Source organism: Salvelinus alpinus, chromosome 10 (genome assembly GCF_045679555.1).
Source record: "Salvelinus alpinus chromosome 10, SLU_Salpinus.1, whole genome shotgun sequence".
In the NCBI taxonomy this organism is placed as follows: domain Eukaryota; kingdom Metazoa; phylum Chordata; class Actinopteri; order Salmoniformes; family Salmonidae; genus Salvelinus; species Salvelinus alpinus.
This window is the reverse complement of record NC_092095.1, coordinates 32,589,464-32,615,349: the sequence shown is the minus strand read 5'-3', so window position 1 is coordinate 32,615,349 and position 25,886 is coordinate 32,589,464. Positions and strand designations below refer to the sequence as shown.

Sequence of the window (25,886 nt, the reverse complement as noted above, 5' to 3'; positions counted from 1 at the left end):
TGTCTGTAGAACTCCGATAAAGGATTGTGTCGAGGCACAGATCTGGGGAAGGGTACCAAAATATTTCTGCAGCATTGAAGGTCCCCAAGGACACAGTAGCCTCCATCATTCTTAAATGGCAGAAGTTTGTAACCACCAAGACTCTTCCTAGAGCTGGCCGTCCTGCCAAACTGAGCAATCGGGGGAAAAGGGCCTTGGTCAGGGAGGTGACCAAGAACTTGATGGGAGAACGATGGGAGAACCTTCCAGAAGAACAACCATCTCTGCAGCACTCCACCAATCAGGCCTTTATGGTAGAGTGGCCAGACAGAAGCCACTCCTCAGTAAAAGGCACATGACAGCCCGCTTTGCTAAAAGGCACCTAAAGACTCTCAGACTATGAGAAACAAAATTCTCTGGTCTGATGAAACCTAGATTGAACTCTTTGGCCTGAATGCCAAGCGTCACATCTGGAGGAAACCTGGCACCATGCCTACGGTGAACCATGGTGGTGGAAGCATCATGCTGTGGGGAAGTTTTTAAACGGCAGGGACTGGGAGACTAGTCAGGATCGAGGGAAAGATGAACGGAGAAAAGTACAGAGAGATCCTTGATGAAAACCTGCTCCAGAGTGCTCAGGACCTCAGATTGGGGAGAAGGTTCACCTTCCAATAAGACAACGACCCTAAGCACACAGCCAAGACAACGCAGGAGTGGTTTCGGAAAAGGTCTCTGAATGTCCTTGAGTGGCCCAGCCAGAGCCCGGACTTGAACCCGATTGAACATCTCTGAAGAGACCTGAAAATAGCTGTGCAGCAACGCTCCCCATCCAACCTGACAGACCTTGAGAGGACCTGCAGAGAAGAATGGGAGAAACTCCCCAAATACAGGTGTGCCAAGCTTGTAGCGTCATACCCAAGAAGACTCAAGGCTGTTATCACTGCCAAAGGTGCTTCAATAAAGTACTGAGTAAAGGGTCTGAATACTTATGTAAATGTGATATTTCAGTGTTTTATTTTTATACATTTGCAAACATTTCTAAAAAACTGTTTTTGCTCTGTAATTATGGGGTATTGTGTGTAGATTGATGAGGGGGAAAAAAACAATTTAATCCATTTCAGAATAAGGCTGTAACGTAACAAAATTTGGAAAAAGTCAAGGGGTCTGAATACTTTCTGAATGCACTGTAGAGCTAGTCTTGAGAGAATTCCCTCAGGAATTACGTGTTCGCCACCAATCAGACACATCTCAGTAGACATGATCCACACGTGTATGGGGGACTCTTACACTATGGTAAATGAGGGAGATAATGCGGTACTGTTTACTTACTTGCATTGTGCGTGGTAATACTTGATGAGGTTCTGGAGAAGGTCCACTCCCTTCTTGGTCTTGATCTCGTTGACTTTGATCAGGTACTGTAGAGAAAACAAGTGGTGGTCTGTGAAAACTGACATCAAATAGAACGCTCTGTTACATGATTTTGGAAATGCAATATGGAGTATTGCCATGCTTATACGTAGTGGTGATATATTAAACCAGGGGTGGACAATCACTAATGGCTGAGCGGGGGAAAGGCTTTTGTTCGTGCAAAGCAGAAACACGTGATTATACTAATCAAGGTCTTATTTGAAATCTATCATTCATTTGAAGGCTATCATTTATGAACCAGTAAATCGTCATGTTACTGCTAGGCCGGAACAAAAGTCTGCACCCAACCACACCAACCCTCTGCTGGAAAAATTGTCCGCCCCTGCATTAAACCACCATAAAAAAATATTTGTTTGTGTAAAATATGTCTAATGAACACTTATAATAATCCTATCAGAATGCCCATACGATGGAGGGTATGAGCCTCTGATCCACGATGCCAACACAGCATTGAGTCCGTGGGAGCCGAAAAAACGGCTAAACGTCACTGAAAAGGACGGCAATATACAGATGTAGGATCTTAATTTGAGCCAGTTTGAAAATAATCCTGCAGCAACAGGAAATGTGAATTATTATGTGGATTATAATTCATATACATTTTTTGTAGGGGTTGATACGTTCTTCGTTAGGGAAAATCAAGTCTGACATTTTAAAGTGGAAATTACAAATTTTAGATGCCTTTTTAAACCTCGAATACACTACACGTTTGCATTTCCTAGTTTGCGTGAAAATTGTCAGCAACAAAAGCGTGATCAAATTAAGATCCTACATCTGTAAAATATCATGAGTAAATTGTAAATTGTGTTTGAAATGGATAACTAGAATTGTGTTTTTCCTTTATTTTTCAGAAACCACCACGGCCTCCAAATTAGCAAATTCCTCTGACATATTCATGCCCGACGAACAAATGAATAAAACATCATCTTAATCTGAGTTTATCCCATGGTGTACCAATCTAGAACAGTTTGTGAAGAATCACTGCTAAGCACCATTTTCAGCTCCACACACAGAGGACATTTAATCTATTCCAGAATGCCCTTCTAAGGCACCTCCTGTCTCCCAAAGCTTCTCTGCTGCATTTCTTACCATGTGATCCTCTATGTGTGTATGTGTGTGCTCATGTGCGTGCTCCCCTGAAACCAACCACACAGTCACACACATATTGCTTTTGTCTGTCTGAGTGTGTGCAACTCAGAGATTATCCACTTTTTGTCTGTGGTGTCTGCGCTGTGGGGTGGGTTTAGTGTGTGTTGTGAATGCCTGTTGGTGCCTGTGTGTTATGGGGCTTTGTGTGAATGGGAGGCGAGGGACGCTGCAGTAGCAGTGTCTGGTCTCAGATCAGATCGACAACATAGCCTGCTGTGCTGAGCATCACCTGGTCCTTCCCACACGTTCAGCGGCAGCAGTGCAAAGTGGGATGGAAGATGGATTTGGTGTAACAAATGGCACCCTATACCTTATATAGTGCCCTATTGGCCCTGGTCCAAAGTTGTGCACTGTGTAGGGAATAGGGTGCCACACAATGCTAGCAATGTTATCAATATATAATAATAATAATAATAATAATAATAATATAGGCCATTTAGCAGACGCTTTTATCCAAAGCGTTTTAATCACGCATGCATACATTTTAATCAGTCACGCTTATAGGGTTGGGAGTTTTTCCTGTCAATATGACTTGAGCAGGAAAAACTTGGGGCCCTAGTTATAAACTCTGGGCCCCTCTAGCACTACACTAGAAGCAATATCAAACAATCCACAATAAGAACACAGTGAATGAGATCACCCTAAAAACCCAAGAGAGACAAGCCACCCCGCACCCGCTGTACACAGAAATAGAGGTGGATGGGTTGAGCTCCTCCATAACTACTCCAATTAGAATCCCACAGTGAAGCACTAAGTTAATATGGAAATTGTCAGTACCGTTATGCCAAGTGAGCAAATAATCTGCAGATAAAAAGGGAGAGAGGAGTAGGCGTTTACACCCGCCGGGAGGCAGCTCGTTGGCACAGCTGAGCACATCGCTCGAACAGTTTGTTATTTTGCTCTGCCTTTTATATAGGAGGATTGGAGCATAGAAAGACAATATGATACTGTTTTTCGTGTCATTTTGGGGATATGTGTAACTAGGTTATAGCATAATCATGTAGAGAACAGAGGTTGGCACGGATGCCCATTTTATGTCGTCCTCTTAGGTTTGGCCTGGGGTGGCAGGGCCCCGTCAGTGCCCAATCAGTGCCCTCTAGTCTGTGCCCAGTGTCCGCTTCTAACCTCACACATCTGGAGTTGGAAGAGACGGCGTTCCTTCTCCATCTCCTCAGCAATCTCAGCGCCTGTTATCTCTGTACGAATCATCCCGTGCTGCTTGGCATGCTCCCTCTTCTCCTTCTCGATCTTTGTACTGAAATCAGACAGACAGACAGACAGACAGACAGACAGACAGACAGACAGACAGACAGTGTTAGTGAAACCAGACAAGACAGGTAGACAGGCAAGAATGAAGGAAGGAAGGAAGGAAGGAAGGAAGGAAGGAAGGAAGGAAAAGAGGGCAGGCAGGAAGAGAGACAGACAGTGTTTAATAAATCCATGACCTCACATTTAAATCAGATGGAATTCTCAGCATGAAAGAGAGCTTTTACAGGGCGAAACATTCCACTTAAATTATAGTTGTAATATACAGTACATCAGATCTGACATTTTAAAGACACCAAAAACAACTGTATGTCTCACACAATCACACATCACCATATACAGTGCCTTCAGAAAGTATTCATACACTTGACTTTTTCCACATTTTGTTACGTTACAGCCTTATTCTAAATGTATTAAATAAATAAAAATCCTCAACAATCTACACACAATAGCCAATCATGACAAAGAAGGTTTTTTGACATTTTTGCAAATGTTTAAATAATAAAAAATAGAAATTCCTTATTTACATGTATTCATACACTTTGAGATGAGACTCGAAATAGAGCTCAGGTGCATCCTGTTTCCATTAACCATCCTTTAGATGTTTCTACAACTTCATTGGAGTCCACTAGTGGTAAATTCAATTGATTGGACATGATTTTGAAAGACACACCTGTCTATAGAAGGTCACACAGATGACAGTGCATGTCAGAGCAAAAACTAAGGCATGAGGTCGAAGGAATTGTCCGTGGAGCTCTGAGACAGGATTGTGTCAAGGCACAGATCTGGGGAAGGGTACCAAAACATTTCTGCAGCATTGAAGGTCCCCAAGAACACAGTGGCCTCCATCATTCTTAAATGGAAGAAGTTAAGAACCACCAAGACTCTTCCTAGAGCTGGTCGCCCAGTCAAACTGAACACTTGGGGGAGAAGGGCCTTGGTCAGGGAGGTGACCAAGAACCTGATAGTCACTCTGACAGAGCTCTAGACTTCCTCTGTGGAGATGGGAGAACCTTCCAGAAGAACAACCATCTCTGCAGCACTCTACCAATCAGGCCTTTATGGTAGAGTGGCCAGACGGAAGCCACTCCTCAGTAAAAGGCACATGACAGCCCACTTGGTATTTGCCGAAAGGCTCCTAAAGACTCTCAGATCCATGAGAAACAAGATTCACTGGTCTGATGAAACCAAGATGAAACTCTTTGGCCTGAATGCCAAGCATCACGTCTGGAGGAAATCTGGCACCATCCCTACGGTGAAGCATGGTGGTGGCAGCATCAAACTGTGGGGATGTTTTTCAGCGGCAGAGACTGGGAGACTAGTCAGGATCGAGGGAAAGATGAACGGAGCAAAGTACAGAGAGATCCTTGATGAAAACCTGCTCCAGAGCACTCAGGACCTCAGACTGGGGTGAAGGTTCACCTTTCAACAGGACAACGACCCTAAGCACACAGCCAAGACAACGCAGGAATGGCTTCAGGACAAGCCTCTGAATGTCCTTGAGTGGCCCAGCCAGAGCCGAGACTTTAACCCGATCGCACATCTCTGGAGAGACCTGAAAATAGCTGTGCAGCAATGCTCCCCATCCAACCTGACAGAGCTTGAGAGGATCTGCAGAGAAGAATGGGAGAAACTCCCCAAATACAGGTGTGCCAAGCTTGTAGCGTCATACCCAAGAAGACTCGAGGCTGTAATCACTGCTAAAGTTGCTTCAACAAAGTACTGAGTAAAGGGTATGAATTCTTATGTAAATGTGATATTTCCGTTTTTTTTATTTATAAATTAGCAAAAATGTATAACAACCTGTTTTTGCTATGTCATTATGGGATATTGTGTGTAGATTGATGAGGGAAAAAACAAGTAGAATAAGGCTTTAACCTAAAGTCAAGGGGTCTGAATACTTTCCGAAGGCAAACCTCAAGTGTCCCAACACAGCTATGTACAGGCACACATTTATTAACACACTTACAATTTAGCTTCATAATCTTTCCAGGCTTTGTCAAAGGGCTTCTTTATATCCTGAAAGAAAGGGGAGAACAAAGTATCAGTACTCAGCAGTAAACAGGTCAATCTGGAATCCCACAGTACAGTGTTGACTCTGAGAATTCTCTCTCTCCAACACTGCCCCACATAGGGCTGGCACAATTACCGTATAACCATGTCAACCATGTCAAAAAAATCAATTTAGTTTTCGATAAAAATGTGTAAACATTAAATTCACTATGCATGAATGAATAAATGAAATTTGATTTTTGTGTCAAATCGCCAGTTGGTAACCCATCCCTTATGGGATTAAATGCCAACAACAAACATTACAATAATTCACTGTGATTATTCAGTGATAATTCTTCTTTCGGTGTTCTCTGCAACGCGCATTGCATTAAGAGTGAAAAAAAATTATAACATAACAAATACAAAAATAACATTCAAATAAATACATAATAGTAAATAACAATAATTATATCCCCTGAGCAGTACAAAAAACATACATACATACATACTGTACATACATACATATAGATAAATAAATACAGAAAACTGAAACGGTGTCACGGCCGTCGTTGAAGGAAGACCAAGGTGCAGCGTGGTGAGCGTACATTTTCCTTTTTATTTCAAAATGTCGCCAACAAAACAACAAACAACCGTGAAGCTTACAAGGCATTACTGCCACAAACAAAGTTAACTTCCCACCTTGAAAGGAGGGAAAAGGGCTACCTAAGTATGGTTCCCAATCAGAGACAACGATAGACAGCTGTCCCTGATTGAGAACCATACCCGGCCAAAACATAGAAATACAAAATCATAGAAAACAAAAACATAGAATGCCCACCCCAAATCACACCCTGACCAAACCAAAATAGAGACATAAAAAGGCTCTCTAAGGTCAGGGCGTGACAAACAGAAGGCATTTGAACCCAGTCTGGCACGAAGAGAAGATTCATGTGGTAGAAAGGGCAAGAGAGGATAAAATGAGTTTCAGTCTCTATTTCTTCGAGGTCACAATAGTTACATAGTCTTTCCTCTTCCATTTCACCACAATAGTGACCTGTTTCAATACGCAGAGGCAATATCCCTGACCTTGCCTGTTTCAATACGCAGAGGCAATATCCCTGACCTTGCCTGTTTCAATACGCAGGGGCAATATCCCTGATCTTACCTGTTTCAAACAGGGGCAATATCCATGATCTTACCTGTTACAATACGCAGGGGCAATATCCCTGATCTTACCTGTTTCACGCAGGGGTAATATCCCTGATCTTACCTGCGCACAGTGGTGTAAAGTACTTAAGTAAAAATACTGTGAAGTACTACTTAAGTAGTTTTTTCGGGTATCTATACTTTACTTTACTATTTATATTTGACTTTTACTTCACTACATTCCTAAAGAAAATAATCTACTTTTTACTACTCATACCTTTTCCCTGACACCCAAAAGTAGTCATTACACGGTGAATGCTTAGCAGGACAGGAAAATGGTCCAATTCACGCACTTATCAAGAGAACACGTGGTCATCCCTACTGCCTCTGATCTGGCAGACCCACTAAATTGTAACGGCAGCCTTCCCTCTCTTCACTAGAAGAGGGTGTAGCAGGGATCGGACCAACACGCAGCGTAGCCAGTGCTCAACATGTTTAATTAAACGAAAACAATGAACACTTACAACGATACAAAACAACAAAATGTGGCAAACCGAAACAGTCCTATCTGGTGCAGACAAAACACAGAGACAGGAAACAACCACCCACAATCCCCAACACAAAACAAGCCACCTATATATGATTCTCAATCAGGGACAACGATTGACAGCTGCCTCTGATTGAGAACCATATTAGGCTGAACACAGAAACAGACAAACTAGACACACAACATAGAATGCCCACCCCAACTCACGCCCTGACCATACTAAACAAATACAACAACCAGGGAAAACAGGTCAGGAACGTGACATAAATACATAATTTGTAAATTATGTTGATTATACCCCTGCCTACATTTTAAAAACAAGTAAATGGTGCCGTCTGCTTTGCTTAATATAAGGAATTTGAAATGATTTATACTTTTATTTTTGATACGTATATTTTAGTAATTACATTTACTTTTATACTTAAATATATTTAGAACAAAATACTTTTAGACTTTTACTCAAGTAGTATTTTACTGGACGACTTTCACTTTTACTTTAGTAACTTTCTATTAGAGTATCTATACTTTTAGTATGAAAATTGGGTACTTTTCCACCACTGCCTGTGCACATAGCGATCTCTTGTTTTAGGTAGGTTGTACATAATATATCTCTCACACACAAATTCACCCTGACTCAAACAAAAGGTTCTCAATTTGGGTTTATGATTAATCTCCTCCACCTATTAAAAAAAATATATATATCTATGACTCCCTTCATTTGGTTTTCATACAGATGTTCACAGTCAGACTGTCGCAAAAGGTCAGACATTTCAGTTTCCCATAGACAGATCCCATTGAACAACTTTACTGGCTATTCTGGCAATTCCTTATGTGGGTTGGATTCTGTAACGACACAGAATAAAACAATTAATAACAGTCCCATGGTGGTAGTGACTGCCCACGACTGCTTATAACTTATTAACCAGTTATTCACATTACTTTACTTGAATAAAATATATTTCAGCTGTTGTGTATATAACATTTGTTTTATTTGATGACTATTTCATTCCAAATCATCTCCTCTCTATAGAGCTGCTGCCTACGCTGTCTGACAAAAATCACTATTTTAGTAGTTCTTCAAAGTAAATAAGGCATACATTTATGACTGCTGAATACCAACTTTCAATCACTTAGGTCATGTCTTTTCAGGTACAGATACCTCGCAAAGAAACTGCTCTCTATATATATATCCCCTCTTGATTGCGCATTCTTCCATCTCTTACGTAGCAAGGTGTAAAATAAACACAGACCGGACAAGTTTAGTCACGCAATGGATTGTGGTAATTGTAGTTAGATTAGAGCAGAAAACGTAATAATTATATAGAACATTGGCCTGTTGAAAACTACAACTCAATGTGCAACGAACGCATTGAGCTCACAGAAGAAAACGGACTAAATAGAATTTAAAAAATAATTGAACCGACATCGGTCAATTAGTTGGTTAAAAAAAGACATTTCAGTTAATCCCTCAGCACTAACGGTTACGGATGAAGACAGTCATGAAAATAAAACAACTGTCATAACCATCTTTTTTTGTGTGTGTGGAACGAACAGCTGACTGAAAACGGGACGGCCGGGAATTAACATGGGACTCTTAACAACGTGATAAAACTTTGCGGTGTAACGATCGTTGTTGGAAGGATGGTCGGACCAAGATGCAGCGTGGGGTAGGTTAATAATTTCTATTTATGATAACCGGCACAAAACAATAAGGAGTAACAAACGAAACGTACAGCTTTGTAGGGCTAAAAAGCAACAATACAAAATCAAGATCCCACACACAACAGGTGGAAAAAAGGCTGCCTAAATATGATCCCCAATCAAAGACAACGATAGACAGCTGCCTCTGATTGGGAACATTACCAGGCCAACATAGAAATACAAAAACTAGAGTACCCGCCCTAGTCACACCCTGACCTAACCAAAATATAGAATAAAAAAGGATCTCTAAGGTCAGGGCGTGACATGTGGCTCCTTGCTGAAAGAAGCAAGGTGTTGTAGCAAACGAGCAAACAAACCTCTTTCCCTGGCAGTTTGACTGGTAAACTCATGGGTACACTCGCAATGGCTACCTGGTATTGTGATACAATCATTTCCATCGTAATGTCAAATGTTCTTTCAAATGATCTTAACTGATGTGGCTCATGCAATGGAATGTATTTATTTGTAATGTGAAGCAAAACAGACAGGGTTGATTTAGACTCAAAGGACTGTTGACAAGATGTAAACTATAATTCCTCTCCAAATCTTGATTGAAAACAAACACATTTGCACAATGACCACTTGTTGTGTCTCAAATTCATCGTTACATTTGTTGGTTTAGCTAGCTTGCAAATGTTTTGTCATATTAGCAAAGACATGACAAGAGTCAAAACACCATAAAACAAGACATGGTATCAATAACAAAATAAAAATAGCTAAAATGAGCCACGCCACATGGCAGTTTCTCGTCGTTGTTGCTAGCTATCTGACCGTCCAGAATCATAACAACACACGGCCCTCTGCCTCATCGACGGGCGCGCATCGTTTTCCTGATGTTGTCAGCTAACCCGTCTTCTTGCTCTGCTCATATGCGTACACTCGCAAATGGCCGCCAGTCCACTCACTATGCCATCATTGACGTGAATGGAGACGCCCATTCTATCCTCATTCTACAGCAGCACATGCAGTTAGGAACGGAGGAGAGGAGAAATGTGCGTCTTAAATATTCAAATGATTATGACGGTTTTTACAGTGACCGTTTTGGCTGGCCAATAACCGTCATTCCAAAATCCCACGATCGTAACAGCCCTAGCTCTGCCACTGCAGGCAAGGCCTCAGGCTCACAATTTACGTTCTGGAGCCCACTACCACGCCCAGTCCATGTTTCCAACCTCACGGGTTCATGACCCGTTTATTCGTGGCGCTCGCCTTCAGGCACAACACAAGGACACTGTTTACCCCACAAAGATTTACAGTGTGATCTTTTAAACAGTCCGGCCCACTCGGTCTCCCTCCCCCTCTCCATTTCTCTATCTTTCTCCCTCTCTCTCTTTCACACACACACACACACACACACACACACACACACACACACACACACACACACACACACACACACACACACACACACACACACACACACACACACACACACACACACACACACACACACACTCTCTCTCACACTCTCTCTCACACTCTCTAAAACACACACACACGCACACAGATGAATGGACAGATCTGCTGAGTGGGCTCCCTCTTCTCTTCCCATCATGCCTCAGTGCTAGGCCCTCCCCTAGGGGGTCAGGCAGAGAGAGGGAGTGAGGAAACAAGGGAGAAGAGGAGGTTACTGTAAATCTTACCCCTTTCACGCCTTTCAGGTCCCCCTTCAGCAGCGAGTCCAGGGTGAAGATCACATTATGGCTCAGGCTCTGGAGCTGAAGAGAGATACAGTGACTTGGTCAGCAGGGCAAGAGTCAAGCAGCTACTGCTTCAGCTTTCAGCTAGAGTACATCAACACTTACTGACAGACCCAGTATTATCTTCAGTCTAAGGGTGAACTCAATCTTGGCTATTTAGGAACCACTGAAAGCCTTTTCGACTCTTAAAATGTGCTAAGCTATTAGCTATTTAGGAATCAGCCAAAGTCATTTGCTTACTCTAACCAAATAGATTAATGCCGGTAATTATTCCTGAGCATTTATTCCATTTGGGTCTGTGATGGCCAGGGCCAAGTTCCATTGAGATCCGTGGCTCTGGTCATGGAAACAAACATCACTTAATGTCCACTTAAGTGCCTCTGTTGCAAAGGCCCTATGTCCAAATCAATCACCTACTTAATGGCCACTGCTCCAGTATTAGAGCTGGCCTCGGTCTGTCTGCCTACTGCTCACTACTTTTACAGACCAACAGGGTGGTCTCCTTCCTCTCACACTGCACTCCAGAGAGAGGCACCTTTTTTAAGGGTGGTAAATACCACAAACTAGTGCCAGCATACGAACAGTTCACTCCATAAACTACATAGAGAGAGAGAGAGAGAGAGAGAGAGAGAGAGAGAGAGAGAGAGAGAGAGAGAGAGAGAGAGAGAGAGAGAGAGAGAGAGAGAGAGAGAGAGAGAGAGAGAGAGAGAGAGAGAGAGAGAGAGAGAGAGAGAGAGAGAGACAGATCGAGAGAGAGAGAGAGAGAGAGAGAGAGAAATGTCTGCCAGACTAATAGCAATGTCAACTGCTGGCTGCTCCAATGACCTTTAACCTCTGTAGATAACCAATGACAATGTATTATTCCGTGACAGGTTCCTGTGGGGGAGTTACAGGAAACCGAAGGATATATTTAATAAACACTGAAATGACAACTGTGTTTGAAAATAGATCAGTGGGCATCTGTGCTTGGTCGTGCATGTTGGTGGCCTTGCTCGCCAGTGTTCTAAGTGAGTGAGAATTTAGACCTACCTAGACCACACACATACACTAAATGGCTGATACGCGAGAACGTATAAAGGCAAATGTATGTCTTCGAAATATCTCATCCACATAAGTGCGTCTGTATGATAAAGCGAGAGACGGGGAGAGAGGAAGGGAGAGAGAACAATACATTTTTGACTTTGCATCAATATAAGGGATGTCGAGAGTTGCTTGTCCTTTCAACACGATTACAGGCAATATGTATTCAACCTCCCCAGGCAGTGCCAACAAGTGGCTGATTTAATAAGAGGGTTCCAGGAGAGCTCACACACACACACACACACACACACACACACACACACACACACACACACACACACACACACACACACACACACACACACACACACACACACACACACACACACACACACACACACACACACGCACACAGTAGTCTGCAGCGGTTCAGTGTATTTAGGGAGTCTAATCTCACTGCCAGACACACAGGAAGAGAGCAGGGGACACAGCAGCTTCTTCCAACAACAACCACTCACACACAGAATTCCAACAGGACTCGTTTTTTCAACAGAAACGTCAGGGGAAATCAACGGCAGAGCGATAAGAGCAGACAAGCTAAAGGCTAGATCCAGCACCAGTCAGCCATAAATGACGCTTTAGTCAGGGGGGGGGGGTCTTTTACTTAGAAGAAGTAACTTGATAAGAGGGGGCCGATTCAAAAACGGTTTGTAGACGCCTCTCCAATGAAGACAAGCAAGTCGCACAAGCCCAAGTCAAGCCTGCTACCCAAGATAAACATAAACGCTGGCGCCCTCCTTCAAAGGACACCCTTTTTGTCAAATACGTTGTGAACATTGTGGAATTCACCGGCCAATAACGACGGGTCCATCAGTCCTATGCATCTCACCAGGTTCTTGAGCAGGGTTGACAGCTCCTTGGTCAGGGTGGAGAACTTGACGAAAGCTGTTCCCAGGTCAGGGTTTTCTTGGCTGATGAAGTTGCTGCCAAACTTATCCAGAGCCTGGGCATAGTTCTCCTCATTCTGGACGTGGTCTAGTGGAGACAGAGGGAGAAAACCAGGGTTAGCATTCGGTTCAACAACAAGGGTGGTGGTGCTAGGCTCTAACGTCCCCTAATTCCCTTTATAGAGCACAACTTTTGATCAGGGCCCATAATGCTCTGGTCAAACGTAGTGCACTGCATAGGGAATAGGGTGCCATTTGGGAAACACCCACGGAGTGGTGATCCTGGTCAAGCATGGAAAGGTTGACATTGGCCATCTGGTTACAAATGCAACAGCTCCGCGTGCCGTCGAATCACTTTTGCCATTTAAATCAGACTGTCAGACTGTCAGGATTAACATGTAGGGGTGAATCATGTTAACTGGGTGTAGGTGAATGGGTTGCAGAGGAGCATTGGTAGACTGCCATTTCATTAGGAAAAATGTATTGATGCATGACGCAATGGGGTCAGACTCCCATTCGTCGTTTTAGGAGTACAGCTCCATCAGGGTCTGTGTTTCTCAGGGCCTTGTGTGTGTGCAAGTCTGCTTTTCCCATCATTGCTGCTTTCCCCATCATTCAAACAGTAGCACCAATCTGTACTTATCATTAAGGCACAAGGCAGAAACCGAGCATCTGGACAGTGACTGGGTTTGAACTGTATCCAGTCTCCGACAGGAGACCTGAGAGAGAGGTCAGGTGAGAAGAGGTCCAGAAACCCCCTATTCAAGGCCCTAACAACCTACAAATGAACTGACTGTGGATAGAAGCTTGACACTCTGAAATATTGAGATTCATAAGAGGGCATAATTACTCACCCAGACCAGTCTATTTATAGATAATAGCTTTTCAATGTCTTTCACAAGCACATCCTTCCTCAAAATCCTCTCTGGGATTGGAACCGGTAACCCTCTGGTTAACGAGCCTAGAAAACTGAGGGAGAGCTTTCTCTCACCTTGGCCTGAGCTGTAGATCGCCTTGACCGATTTCTTCACCTTCTGCAGCGCAGTCCTGTCCTGATCCAAAGCCTGTGAACACATAACGAGCGAGAGAGAGGGTTGTTAAGGACTTATAGTAGCATCACAGACTGGACTTTTGTAACCAAAAGAGAACAACATTGATATACTGTAAATGTTAGTAATTTCTGAGTATGAGGCTAACGCACTGAACCCCTATGAGCTATTTACAGTGCTTGCATAAAAACGGGCATAACAACGTAACAAATGCTAAAAAAGCACCAGTTGACCTAAATATGGCATTCAAAATTCCAAACGGCTAGATTCAGTAGCATCATTAGGACGGTACTGCCCGAGGTGGAGCAGCTGGGTCTTACAATGCATCTCTTCTCCACTCTTCTGTGTTTCACAAGGGAAACCCCCAAAAAAGCTCTGCTGTACCTTGAGTAATGAAGTTTCTAGCACTCATTTACATATTTCCTTGATTATGATCTGTACTAGCGCAGTGATTGAATCAAAGGCAGATGTTTGTTTACAGCCGGGCGGCCATGTTGTGTTTAGTGCTGCCTGGCCTGTGCTGCGTCCCAAATGGCACCCCATTCCCTTCATAGTGCACAACTTTGACCGGACTCCTATGGGCCCTAGTCAAAAGTAGTGCACTATACAGTATAGGAAATAGGGCGCCATTCGGGAGGCAGCCTGCGATACCGACCTCCAGATCCTCTCACCGCACAGAGCGTGCAATTAAGAGAACGCTGATGTCATGCTTTTATCGCCGCTGAGGGCAAAGCTACTCTGAAACTGTTCTCGGCTCACAGCACTACTAACGCCTACATGGAAATGTGTTTGTTATCAAAATCTCTGAGAAGAATTATGTGTAGAATCTCTGTGAGGAGCGAATGTTGAGTGAATTGTGTTTTCGATGCAGGAGTTTCTGTATCATTCGCCATAGAGCCAGATTAATTGACTGGGAGGTTGGATCTGCTAAAACAAATGCTCAGTTTAATAGGATTTGATAGCATCACAAACAGTACTTTCACACACACACACACACACACACACACACACACACACACACACACACACACACACACACACACACACACACACACACACACACACACACACACACACACACACAGATCATCAATGAAAGCGCTTACGGTATTCTATCCTTCAGATTCCAAATGTTTCATTTTCACATACTGTACATGTGGATTTTCAATTATTCCTGATCCACAGTAAATTAAGGTATATTTATGCTTTCCTCTTTCTCTGAGGTAAAAAACGATCCATATTTCACTCATTAAAACGGAAACTCACAGAACCATTAGATTGCCACATTCACTTATGGAGAAGATAAACACCAACATAAATACCCTACTTTAGGACCGGAGGGAAGGCACGCTACAACGTTGGTGGAGCTCATTAAATTTCATGCATTTTAATTAAGCCCGGCCTCAGTTGGCTCCCGGACAGTTTAACGTGGCTCTTCCCCAATTACGGCTACAGCAGTGCATGGCCCTGGGGCCCTCTCTCCCAGGGCACTGTGCTTTGATCTCTCTCTCTCTCTCTCTAACACAGGAGCCCGACCTGGCGCAAGTGCATATACCATTGCCTACATACAAATACTCACCTACAGTAAGTGATCTTAACGTTCAGTGTGGTCCTATCTAGACTAGAATGTAAAATGAGTGTGTGATGTGTACGCACGAAGAAGGAAACATTGTAGAGAGTGATATTGGTACAATCAACACCTCTTTCATAAAACTGAGCATATACTATCCAACACATTTCTTTGGCTCTCGCAGTACTCCATTGTCTACAATCTAGCAAACAACCTGTTTATCCCTAAGTCTCTCTTCCTCTTAGAGAAATACTCAATCATAATAATACTGCAGACCAAGGACACCGACAAGGTCAGAGACACCATGGTGGACCCCCTGACACCCTAATCCATGAATGATTATTCAGTGAGGCAGTAGAGTGAGATGACTTCTCCGGAAGGAGAACAAAGGCAAGGCGGGCAGCAGCAGGCAGACTGCCTCTCTAATGGTGTTATAGGGGGAGGGAGAGAGAGAGAGAGAGAGAGAGAGAGAGAGAGAGAGAGAGAGAGAGAGAGAGAGAGAGAGAGAGAGAGAGAGAGAGAGAGAGAGAGAGAGAGAGAGAGAGAGAGAGAGAGAGAGAGAGAGAGAGATAGAGAGAGAGAGAGAGAGAGAGAGAGAGAGAGAGAGAGAGAGAGCGAGGAGCAGCTGGCACCCCTGCCAAAGTTCACCCATAATCCTCTCTGTGTCTGCTTTGTCCTAATTAAATATTCTGCTTTGATATGAACATGATTTTACATTAATAAGGAACATGCTACGTCGACTTGACGTTACAGGGGCAGGGATGTCGGATGATGTGTGTGTTGGGTACCCAGGGTCCTTGCGACTGCAGGATTAGGGTTTTTAGAGGCATTTGTCCTAAAGCACCAGCATCAGTTTTCCCACAGAGTGAACCACAGTGTACATTGATGCCATTTATAATTGACGATGAAGCGACATACAGTATGTGTCGGCCGTATGGATTTCAGTTACGACTGAACAAGGTCAATCATCAGTGACATTACTGCCATTCAAAATAGCTAGGCCTACATATTCATCACAGCAGTACAGACTTTGAGATGCTTTCAGGACAATTCACGACCGATATCCACACATTCTCATTCCACATTTGTAGGTTTGCTGTAAAATATGCGAGCAAGTGTCAAAGAGGAGAAACGCTAGATGTGTAGGAGGGAAGTAGATTTGGCTTTTAGCATTCAGCTCAGTCTCCAAGGGACAAAATAGTTAAATGGAACACAGCTCACTTGGCACAGAGTTCTCTGCACCCCCTGGCAACCAGTAAGAATGCATCTCAACTCTTGCAAGAATGCCTCACAAAGCCTGCAAACTATTCAATATAGTCAATGCTTTGTTCTGATCGACCAACGGCCAATGTTAAGCTCTGACACAGCCTAGTGTGATTGGTGAGTGTGTGGGCCAATGAGTGCAGATCTAGATCTGAATACTCAACTCAAAACAAGAGTTGGAGGATCGAGATGTATTATACCTCATTTTCTAAAAGGGATCCTACAGCAGCTCAATGTACATGTTCCTGTGCAGATTCCCCTGTGAAACGCCTATGACCATGAAAGCCCGTTTTGTGCTGCAGTGAAATCCCACAAGTCAGTGTCAGCGTGCTGTTAAAGCGCCAGTATGACCTCGCAGGGACAAGAACCCAACCCAAAGAGGTCAAGGACCCAGCAGGGAGAGGTCAGAGGTGAAGGACACTGGTCACTGGTCACTGTGGTTGAGCGTGATGGGACACGGAAGGGTAGATATGCTGCAGCTCCAACACTTCCTGGAGTTCCTGCCTTATCCTCCCAGTGCAGAGCAGACCTGGCATTTCCCCTCCAGCCCTCCTTCCACAGGAAACAGGAAGCAGCAGGCCTGCCTGTCACTGAGCAGCCACCATGTCCTGGTCTGGTCTCTCTCTTAGTTATGACCAATGTTCCCTCTAAGTGGCGCACATGAGCAGGCGTGCAGCTCCCCCGGGACTGCTGCGCAGAAGAAATATCAGCCTGCACAGAGAAGCACGAGATTGAACTTCACTCAACTTTCTGGAGTTTTCCCCTTTAGTTAACGCTATCAACGTTTACCTTTACTGTGGGAATTGTGATCGAACCAATGCAATATTAGCCACTTTCAATGCAACATACCGGAGAAAATACAAACTATGCAAGATTTTCTGTTGTAGGCAGAAGGCATCGGAGTAGGATTCTATTGCATTGACACTCACGACTCAGCCCGTACTCGACACAGACCGGTGCGGCATAACCAACCAGAGCTTCAGTAGGCCTTTATGCAAATAGACCGTTGCCATATAGGGATATGTGCCATTCACTTTGAACTGGACTGTGTTTACAACATGAGCGGTCGTGAGGAGATACACTTGTTTTGAGATCAAAGCGAGAGCTGCATGTAGACACGTGTGCACATTTTGTTCATATCCTTTGCTAGTTAGTGAGTTATTAGCCCAATTAAAAATAATTTGTAGTCAGCAATGTGGGAGTGATTGCTTCCTACAAGAGCACAAAACGTGTACATTTCTAGACATCTTTGAAAAGTGAGTCAGGTAAAGAGTATTTTTTGGTCTAAGAGGGGCAGTGTTGTATTTTGAGACATGCTTGAATAAGCTAAGCAGCAAATAGGTGGAGAGTATGGGAATAATAATGGTATGGGAATAATAATGCATTTTATTTTGTAAAGTGGTTACTGTTACGGAGTCTAGTTGATAGGTAATCGACTAGCTGGACTGTTCCCCAGACTCCACGCGTAGGCATTTGTACAATGCTTAACAAGGCTATTGAACTTAACATTGGTGTCTGTCTTTGTTCCTTAATCCGACATATCATACTGAAACATGGTATCAGAAGTGGCTCGGAAAACACACGTTTGTTATTTTTGTAGCTAAGTACAGTATAGGCGCAGTTACGTTCCATATGCGAACACACGCCGTTTCCTACTCACAACACTGATCAACTCGTTGTTAGCTGGCTAGCTAGCATCACTACCTACCTCCATGACTGAAGGCAAAGAAATCTCCTATTCCATTGCTATGGCAGCGAACATTCCGCCACCAAATCACATGGTTCTCACAGGGGACTGGAATACTAATTGGGACAACTTCAGGGATGAATTCGAGGACTATGCGCTGGCGACCGGTCTACATGAGAAACCCAACGAGGTACAAGCGGCAACTCTGAGGAGTTTAATGGGCAGCGAATGCAGGCATATCTACCGGCACAATCTCACCCTCACGGCACGACAACAGTGTGATGCAAAGGCTATATTGGATGCATTGGAGAATTACTTCAAACCCGCCAGAAACGTCATTTACGAGCGGTTCGTTTTTGGAAGCTGCAAACAGGAAGAGGGTGAGTCAGTACACAACTTTGTAACCCGTTTGAGAGAGAAATCCGCCACTTGTGAATACGGGGGATTGAAAGATGAACTGATTCGTGACAAAATAGTACTGGGAATTGCAAATGAGAATACGCGCCGGCGTCTACTGAGAGAGAGAGGCTTAACATTAGTAACTGCCATCGAAATGTGCCGCACTGCTGAAGTCACTGACATGAGAATGAGAGCAATGGAAACGGAAACCCCACGCTCCGACGTTGATACTGTTCACGCTGTTGCTAGGCAGACATTCAGACAAAACCAATCAAGGCAGAGTAATTCACCACGAACGGTGAACACAGAGAGCCCCGTAGCATGTAAATACTGTGGGAATACACACACACGTGGCAAAGAGCACTGCCCTGCCTACGGAAAACCATGCAGAGCTTGTGGAACTAATAATCACTTTGCAAAAGTGTGTCTCAAAAGCAAAAGAAGGGTGAGTGAGGGAAAGATTCACTGTGTTGATGATGTCACTCAATATTCAGAGCTGAACAATGAAAGTGACATTTACATTCATGAATCCATTGGGGCTGTACACTCAAGAGGGAATAAATGGTTTGTGACACTACGATTACACAACAAGCAACAACAATGTCAACTGGATTCGGGTGCTACATGCAACGTAATGAGCTACAAAGACAAAATCAATCTGGCACCTGACACACATCTATTGCCCAGCGATACTAGACTAAAGCTGTACTCAGGAGAACTAATGAGCTCTATGGGCACCTTTGAGACCGAATGTGTTATTCGGGGACGCAAACACAAGCTGGAGTTTGAGATTGTGAAAACCAGTCAAAATACTCTCCTCTCAGGCTCTACATGCGAACGCCTGGGACTGATGAAGTTCACTGTACCAAATGACCTGCACATTGTGGATCATGTCCAGCATGGACCCCTGTCCAAAGAACAACTACTCAGCAGATATGACGATGTATTCAACATGCCCGTTGAATCAGTGCCTGGGGAGGTACACTTTGAAGTGGATGAGAGCATTGTGCTCCTCGCAATGTGCCCATTGCAATGAAAGTGGCTGTGAAGGCCCAGCTGGACAAGTATGAGGCCGATGGCCACATGACATCTGTGACTGAACCAACTGACTGGATCAGCAATATGGTCATAGTGAAAAAAACAGAGAAGCTGAGGGTCTGCATCGACCCAAAGCATCTGAACCAAGCACTGAAACGATCCCACTACATCATGCCGACACTAGAGGATGTCCTCTATAAGCTTCCCAAGGCCAGGATTTTCACCTTGGTGGATGCCCGAGATGCATTCCTTCAATGCAAGCTGGACGAAGAAAGCAGCTTCATGACTACCTTCTGGACCCCCTGGGGTCGGAAACGCTGGCTCAAGCTCCCGTTTGGTGTCTCAGTGGCGCCTGAGGTATACCAACGCAAGCAGCACGAGTTACTGGCTGGGCTCAAGGGCATTGAACCCATCGCCGATGATATCCTGATCGTAGGCTGTGGTGAAACAGACGAAGAAGCAGAACGCGACCACGATGTGAAGCTCCTGGCACTGATGGAGCGCTGCCGATCAGTTAAGCTTCGTCTTGGCCTGAAGAAGCTGCAGTTCAAGGTGAAAGACGTCCACTTCCATGGCCACATTCTCTCGGCAAAAGGCCTGAAGCCGGACCCAGACAAGGTCCAAGCGATCCTCGACATGCCAAACCCGTCTGATGCAAAAGGAGTACAGCGTCTCATCGGCTTTGCAAACTATCTTGCAAAGTTCATGCCACACCTATCAGCAGTCTGTGAGCCTCTGCGCCGGTTGCTGGACAAAGACACACCATGGCACTGGCTACCCAAGCACGAGGCCGCAGTGCAGGAGATGAAATCTCTGGCTTCATCCATGCCAGTGTTGCGCTACTACGACGTCACGAAGCCTGTCACAATCCAGAGCGACTCTAGCCAAAGGGGACTTGGATGCTGCCTTATGCAGGAAGGCCAGCCCGTTGCGTTTGCCTCGAGAGCGCTCACCCCCACCGAACAAAACTATGCACAAATTGAGAAAGAGTGCCTCAGCATCGTCTTCTCCTGCCAGCGATTCCATCACTACTTATATGGTCGAGAGCTGGTCACCGCTGAAACTGACCACAAACCACTCATTGCCATATTCAGTAAACCTCTCCTCAACGCGCTCAAGAGGCTTCAAAGTATGCTCCTGACTCTGCAAAACGACAGCCTGAAGGTCATTTACAAGCCAGGACCTGAGATGTACATCAGCGACACACTGAGCAGGGCAACAGCACAATGTACAGGTAGAGGCACTGCCTATCAGCGGCAGGCCATCTGTTCGCTACAGCAGGAACAACAAGATGTTCAACAGATCAATCAGGCAGACTACTTAAACGTCACAGATCAACACCTAGCCCAGATCAGGCAACATACTGACAAGGACGAACACCTACAGTCACTGAAGTCCATGGCTCTCGCAGGTTGGCCATATCTGAAAGAGGAGACACCTTTCACAGTGAGAGAATACTGGACCTTTCGAGATGAGATCAGTGTGTCAGAAGGTCATTATTCCCAAATCACTACGTCCAGAGATGCTTACCCGCATACACTCCAGTCACGTTGGAGGTGACGCATGCTACCGTCAGGCTCGTGAAACATTATACTGGCCAAACATGCAAGCAGAAATTAAATACTTTGTCAGCAACTGTACCACATGCAACGAGTACGCTCATGAACAGCAAAAGGAAACCATGATGTCACACGAACTGCCCACAAGGGCCTGGCAAATCATCAGCATGGACTTATTCAGCCACAGACAAAAGGACTATCTTCTCATCGTTGATCATTACTCTGACTTTTGGGAAATTGAACTGCTCCCTGACTTGTCTGCAGAGACGGTCATAAAGCGCTGCAAGGCGCAGTTTGCAAGGCAAGGTCAGCCTGACAAGGTAATCACGGACAATGGCCCACAATTCACTGCACAGTTCAAGCGTTTCGCCTCAGAACGGGAGTTTGACCACGTGACCTCCTCTCCAAGACACCCAAAAGCAAATGGCAAGGCAGAATCAGCTGTCAAGAGTGCAAAAAACCTGTTAAGCAGGGCCTTGCGCGACAGCAACGACCCATGGAAAGCGATCTTACAGTGGAGGAACACACCCACCGAAAACATGGACAGCAGCCCAGCACAACGCCTTCTGTCCAGACGTCTGAAGACTACTATCCCCGTAGCTAACAAGCTACTTGAGCCCTGCGTCATGGTTGGCGTCACGGACAAACTGCGACACAGAAAGCAGCTCGCTAAGTGCTTCTACGACCGGACTGCTCGAGACCTACCAGAGCTGGAGGTGGGTGAAACTATAAGGAAGAAACCGCTGCCGGGAGACCACACAGGACTTTGGAGGCTGGGCACATGCCTACAGAGAGTTGCACCACGTTCTTACCTGGTGGATGTTGGTGGCTCCCTCTATCGTCGCAATCGGGTGGATCTGCGCGTAGCAGAGCAGACAAACCAGAACATGCCATACACTCACCTAGATGAGCTGGATCACAGTCCAGGCCTAAGGGTAAGGGGTGCAGAATTGAGACATGAGCCAACTGAAGGTGAAGCTTCTACCCCACCAAACTCTCCAGCTCGTGGCCCTAATCCTACCCCTGTCAGAGCCAATACTTACTCACGGGTGGGTCGGCTGTGCAAGCCACCGGACAGGCTTACTCTGTAAGCAAGAGACTTAACTTGTTGTCTGTTAATTAAAAAAAAAAATAATAATAATAATAATTTAAAAAAGAAAAAAAAAGGAAGATGACAGCTGAAGTAAAAAGAAAATGTCATGCTTTTCAATTGTTATGACTTGACTGTTAAGAACTCAATGTTATGCCGTTATGTTTGCACTTTCTATTGAAAAGGATGATGTTACGGAGTCTAGTTGATAGGTAATCGACTAGCTGGACTGTTCCGCAGACTCCACGCGTAGGCATTTGTACAATGCTTAACAAGGCTATTGAACTTAACATTGGTGTCTGTCTTTATTCCTTAATCCGACATATCATACTGAAACAGTTACTTGCATCAAAAAACACGACAACATGTTCAGTCACCTTCTTGTCTGAAGGACAAGTGGATAAACAGGTTAATGTCAAGCCCTGTATGTTTGCTTTTTATACGTCTCATGGCATGTAGGCTACATTGAACACCACGCACATTGTCTGCTACTGTAGGTTGTATGATAGAACAGCTATTTCCATGTCAAAATGTTATGGGATGTATTTTCTTCATTATTTTTAATGGTAGGCCACTCTGGTAGGCCTATATTATGATCAAATAGCCACAGTAGACTACTTGGCCACTGTTAAAACTGTAACTTAACTGTAACTTACACCCTCAGTGTTCACAGTAAACATACGCCGGAAGTTGCACAGATTTTTACAACATTCAAGTTAGCTCTCAGCAGAACAGAAATTTGCTCAGTGCCGAAAAAAGGGAACATTGGTTTTAACACCATGGTATTTCACTGACAACTTAAAAAACATGTTTTCTTTGAGAGAAAAAAAAAACACACATGGGATCTTTCTGTTAATTTACTGTGAAATTTGTGGACGACAAATTTATCTCAGTTCATAAATGTGTCTCCCTTTAACCTCAACTACCTCCTTTTCCCAGAGGTCCAAGATCAGTCACATGTGCACAGACAGTAGTGCAATTGCCATGGTGATGGGATTGAGCTGCCTCGCACATCAGCTCAACATTCTTCATTCCGTAGATTCTGGGAAGTTTCTCTAGTCTAACCAGCTGTCTGTCTGTCTGTCTGTCTGTCTGTCTGTCTGTCTGTCTGTCTGTCTGTCTGTCTGTCTGTCTGTCTGTCTGTCTGTCTGTCTGTCTGTCTGTCTGTCTGTCTGTCTGTCTGTCAGTCAGTCAGTCAGTCAGTCAGTCAGTCAGTCTGTCAGTCTGTCAGTCTGTCTGTCAGTCAGTCAGCCAGTCAGCCGTGAGAATCAGATCTGCCAGTGTACTGTTCTCTTTCTCAGACCCAGTGATCGGGTCATGACAAACTGCTTGGCCGGCAGGTTGGGCCAGTCGCTGGTTGGCATCCCTTAGCTACCAGGTGAAAAATCTGTCAATTTGCCCTTGAGCAAGGCACTTAACCCTAATTGCTCCTGTAAGTCGCTCTGGATATGAGCATCTGCTAATTGGCTTCAAGGTGGCGGCCCAACACTGTACTTTACAAATGATTTGCCACTTGTCTCACAAGAAGCTTCAATTATTATGTATGCTGATGACTGAACACTCCAGACATCAGCACCTACAGCCAGCGTGAGTTCACTGAGACTCTTACCAAGGAGTTACCGTCAGTGTCAGAATGGGTAATTAACAACAAACGGGTCTTAAATACATCTAAAACCAAAAGCATTTTATTCGGTTCAGAGCCTTCTCTTAGACCTAAACCTCAACTGGAGCCGTGCATAAAGGGTGTGACCGTTGATCAAGTTGAAGAAGCTGAACTCCCAGGAGTAACATTGGACGGTCAGTTATCATGTTCAAGATGGGGAGAGGTATGTCTGTTCTAAAAAAGATGTTCTGCGTTTTGGACACAAAGATCAACTATACTAGGCTTTGATCTCATCCCATCTTGGTTACTGTCCGGTGATGCGGTCAGGTGCAGCAAAGAAAAACCCAGCAAAGCTGCAGCTGGCTCAAAACAAAGCAGCACACCTTGCCCTTAACTGCACACACAGAACTAACATCAACAACATGGATGACAGTCTTTCATGGTTGAGGGTTGAGGGGAAATTGAACACGTATTTTTAAGAAACACTTGTGTGTTGAAAATGTCTCACCACTTGTGTAACCTTTAAATGAAATCCCAATGTTCTCGAACTTGGAATTTCATTCAAAGTCATAATTGTCATATATGGTAGAGCACCCAGCTATTAAAGCGAGATAGTGCACCTGTTACCCATGCCACAACACTTGTATAATCTATTTGCATTCACTTCAAACAGACATACATTCCACACCAGACACGCCACTATGGGTATCTTCATGGTACACAAACCAAAAACAGATTTAATGCGTCGCTCAGTTATGTATAGAGCCATGCCATTGTGGAATGCTCTGCCACCAGAGATTACTCAGGCAAAAAGCTTTAGCTTAAAAAAAATATATATATATATATTAGATCCAAAGATCTAATGTATAAGAATATGAATATGAATATGTACAGTTGAAGTCGGAAGTTTACATACACTTAGGTTGGAGTCATTAAAACTTATCAAACTATAGTTTTGGCAAGTCGGTTAGGACATCTACTTTGTGCATGACACAAGTAATTTTTCCAACAATGGTTTACAGACAAATTATTTCACTTATAATTCACAGTATCACAATTCCAGTGGGTCAGAAGTTTACATACACTAAGTTGACTGTGCCTTTAAACAGCTTGGAAAATTCCAGAAAATTATGTCATGGCTTTAGAAGCTTCTGATAGGCTAATTGACATAATTTGAGTCATTTGGAGGTGTACCTGTGGATGTATTTCAAGGCCTACCTTCAAGCTCAGTGCCTCTTTGCTTAACATCATGGGAAAATCAAAAGAAATCAGCCAAAACCTCAGAAAAAAAATTGTAGACCTCCACAAGTCTGGTTCATCCTTGGAAGCAATTTCCAAACGTTCATCTGTACAAACAATAGTACGCAAGTATAAACACCATGGGACCACGCAGCCGTCATACCGCTCAGGAATGAGACGCGCTCTGTCTCCTAGAGATTAATGTACTTTGGTGCGAAAAGCACAAATCAATCCCAGAACAACAGCAAAGGACCTTGTGAAGATGCTGGAGGGAACAGGTACAAAAGTATCTATATCCACAGTAAAACGAGTCATATATCGACATAACCTGAAAGGCCGCTTAGCAAGGAAGAAGCCACTGCGCCAAAACCGCCATAAAAAAGCCAGACTACGGTTTGCAACTGTACATGGGGTCAAAGATGGTACTTTTTGGAGAAATGTCCACTGGTCTGAGGAAACAAAAATAGAACTGTTTGGCCATAATGTTATGTTTGGATGAAAAAGGGGGAGGCTTGCA

General features: G+C 44.2%; 1 protein-coding gene across 4 annotated transcripts in view; it reads right to left on the bottom strand.

Moving 5' to 3' along the window:
- Positions 1-25,886, bottom strand: part of LOC139531925 (arf-GAP with SH3 domain, ANK repeat and PH domain-containing protein 1-like) — a 74,470-nt gene that overhangs the window by 30,619 nt on the left and 17,965 nt on the right. For all 4 annotated transcript variants that reach the window (XM_071328922.1, XM_071328924.1, XM_071328923.1 and 1 more), the window contains exons 2-7: positions 13,864-13,936; positions 12,815-12,960; positions 10,849-10,923; positions 5,789-5,838; positions 3,679-3,808; positions 1,309-1,394 (exon numbers count right to left, since the gene is read on the bottom strand). In XM_071328922.1, the coding sequence (XP_071185023.1) occupies positions 1,309-1,394; positions 3,679-3,808; positions 5,789-5,838; positions 10,849-10,923; positions 12,815-12,960; positions 13,864-13,936 (560 nt within the window). The remainder of the gene's footprint in view (positions 1-1,308; positions 1,395-3,678; positions 3,809-5,788; positions 5,839-10,848; positions 10,924-12,814; positions 12,961-13,863; positions 13,937-25,886) is intronic.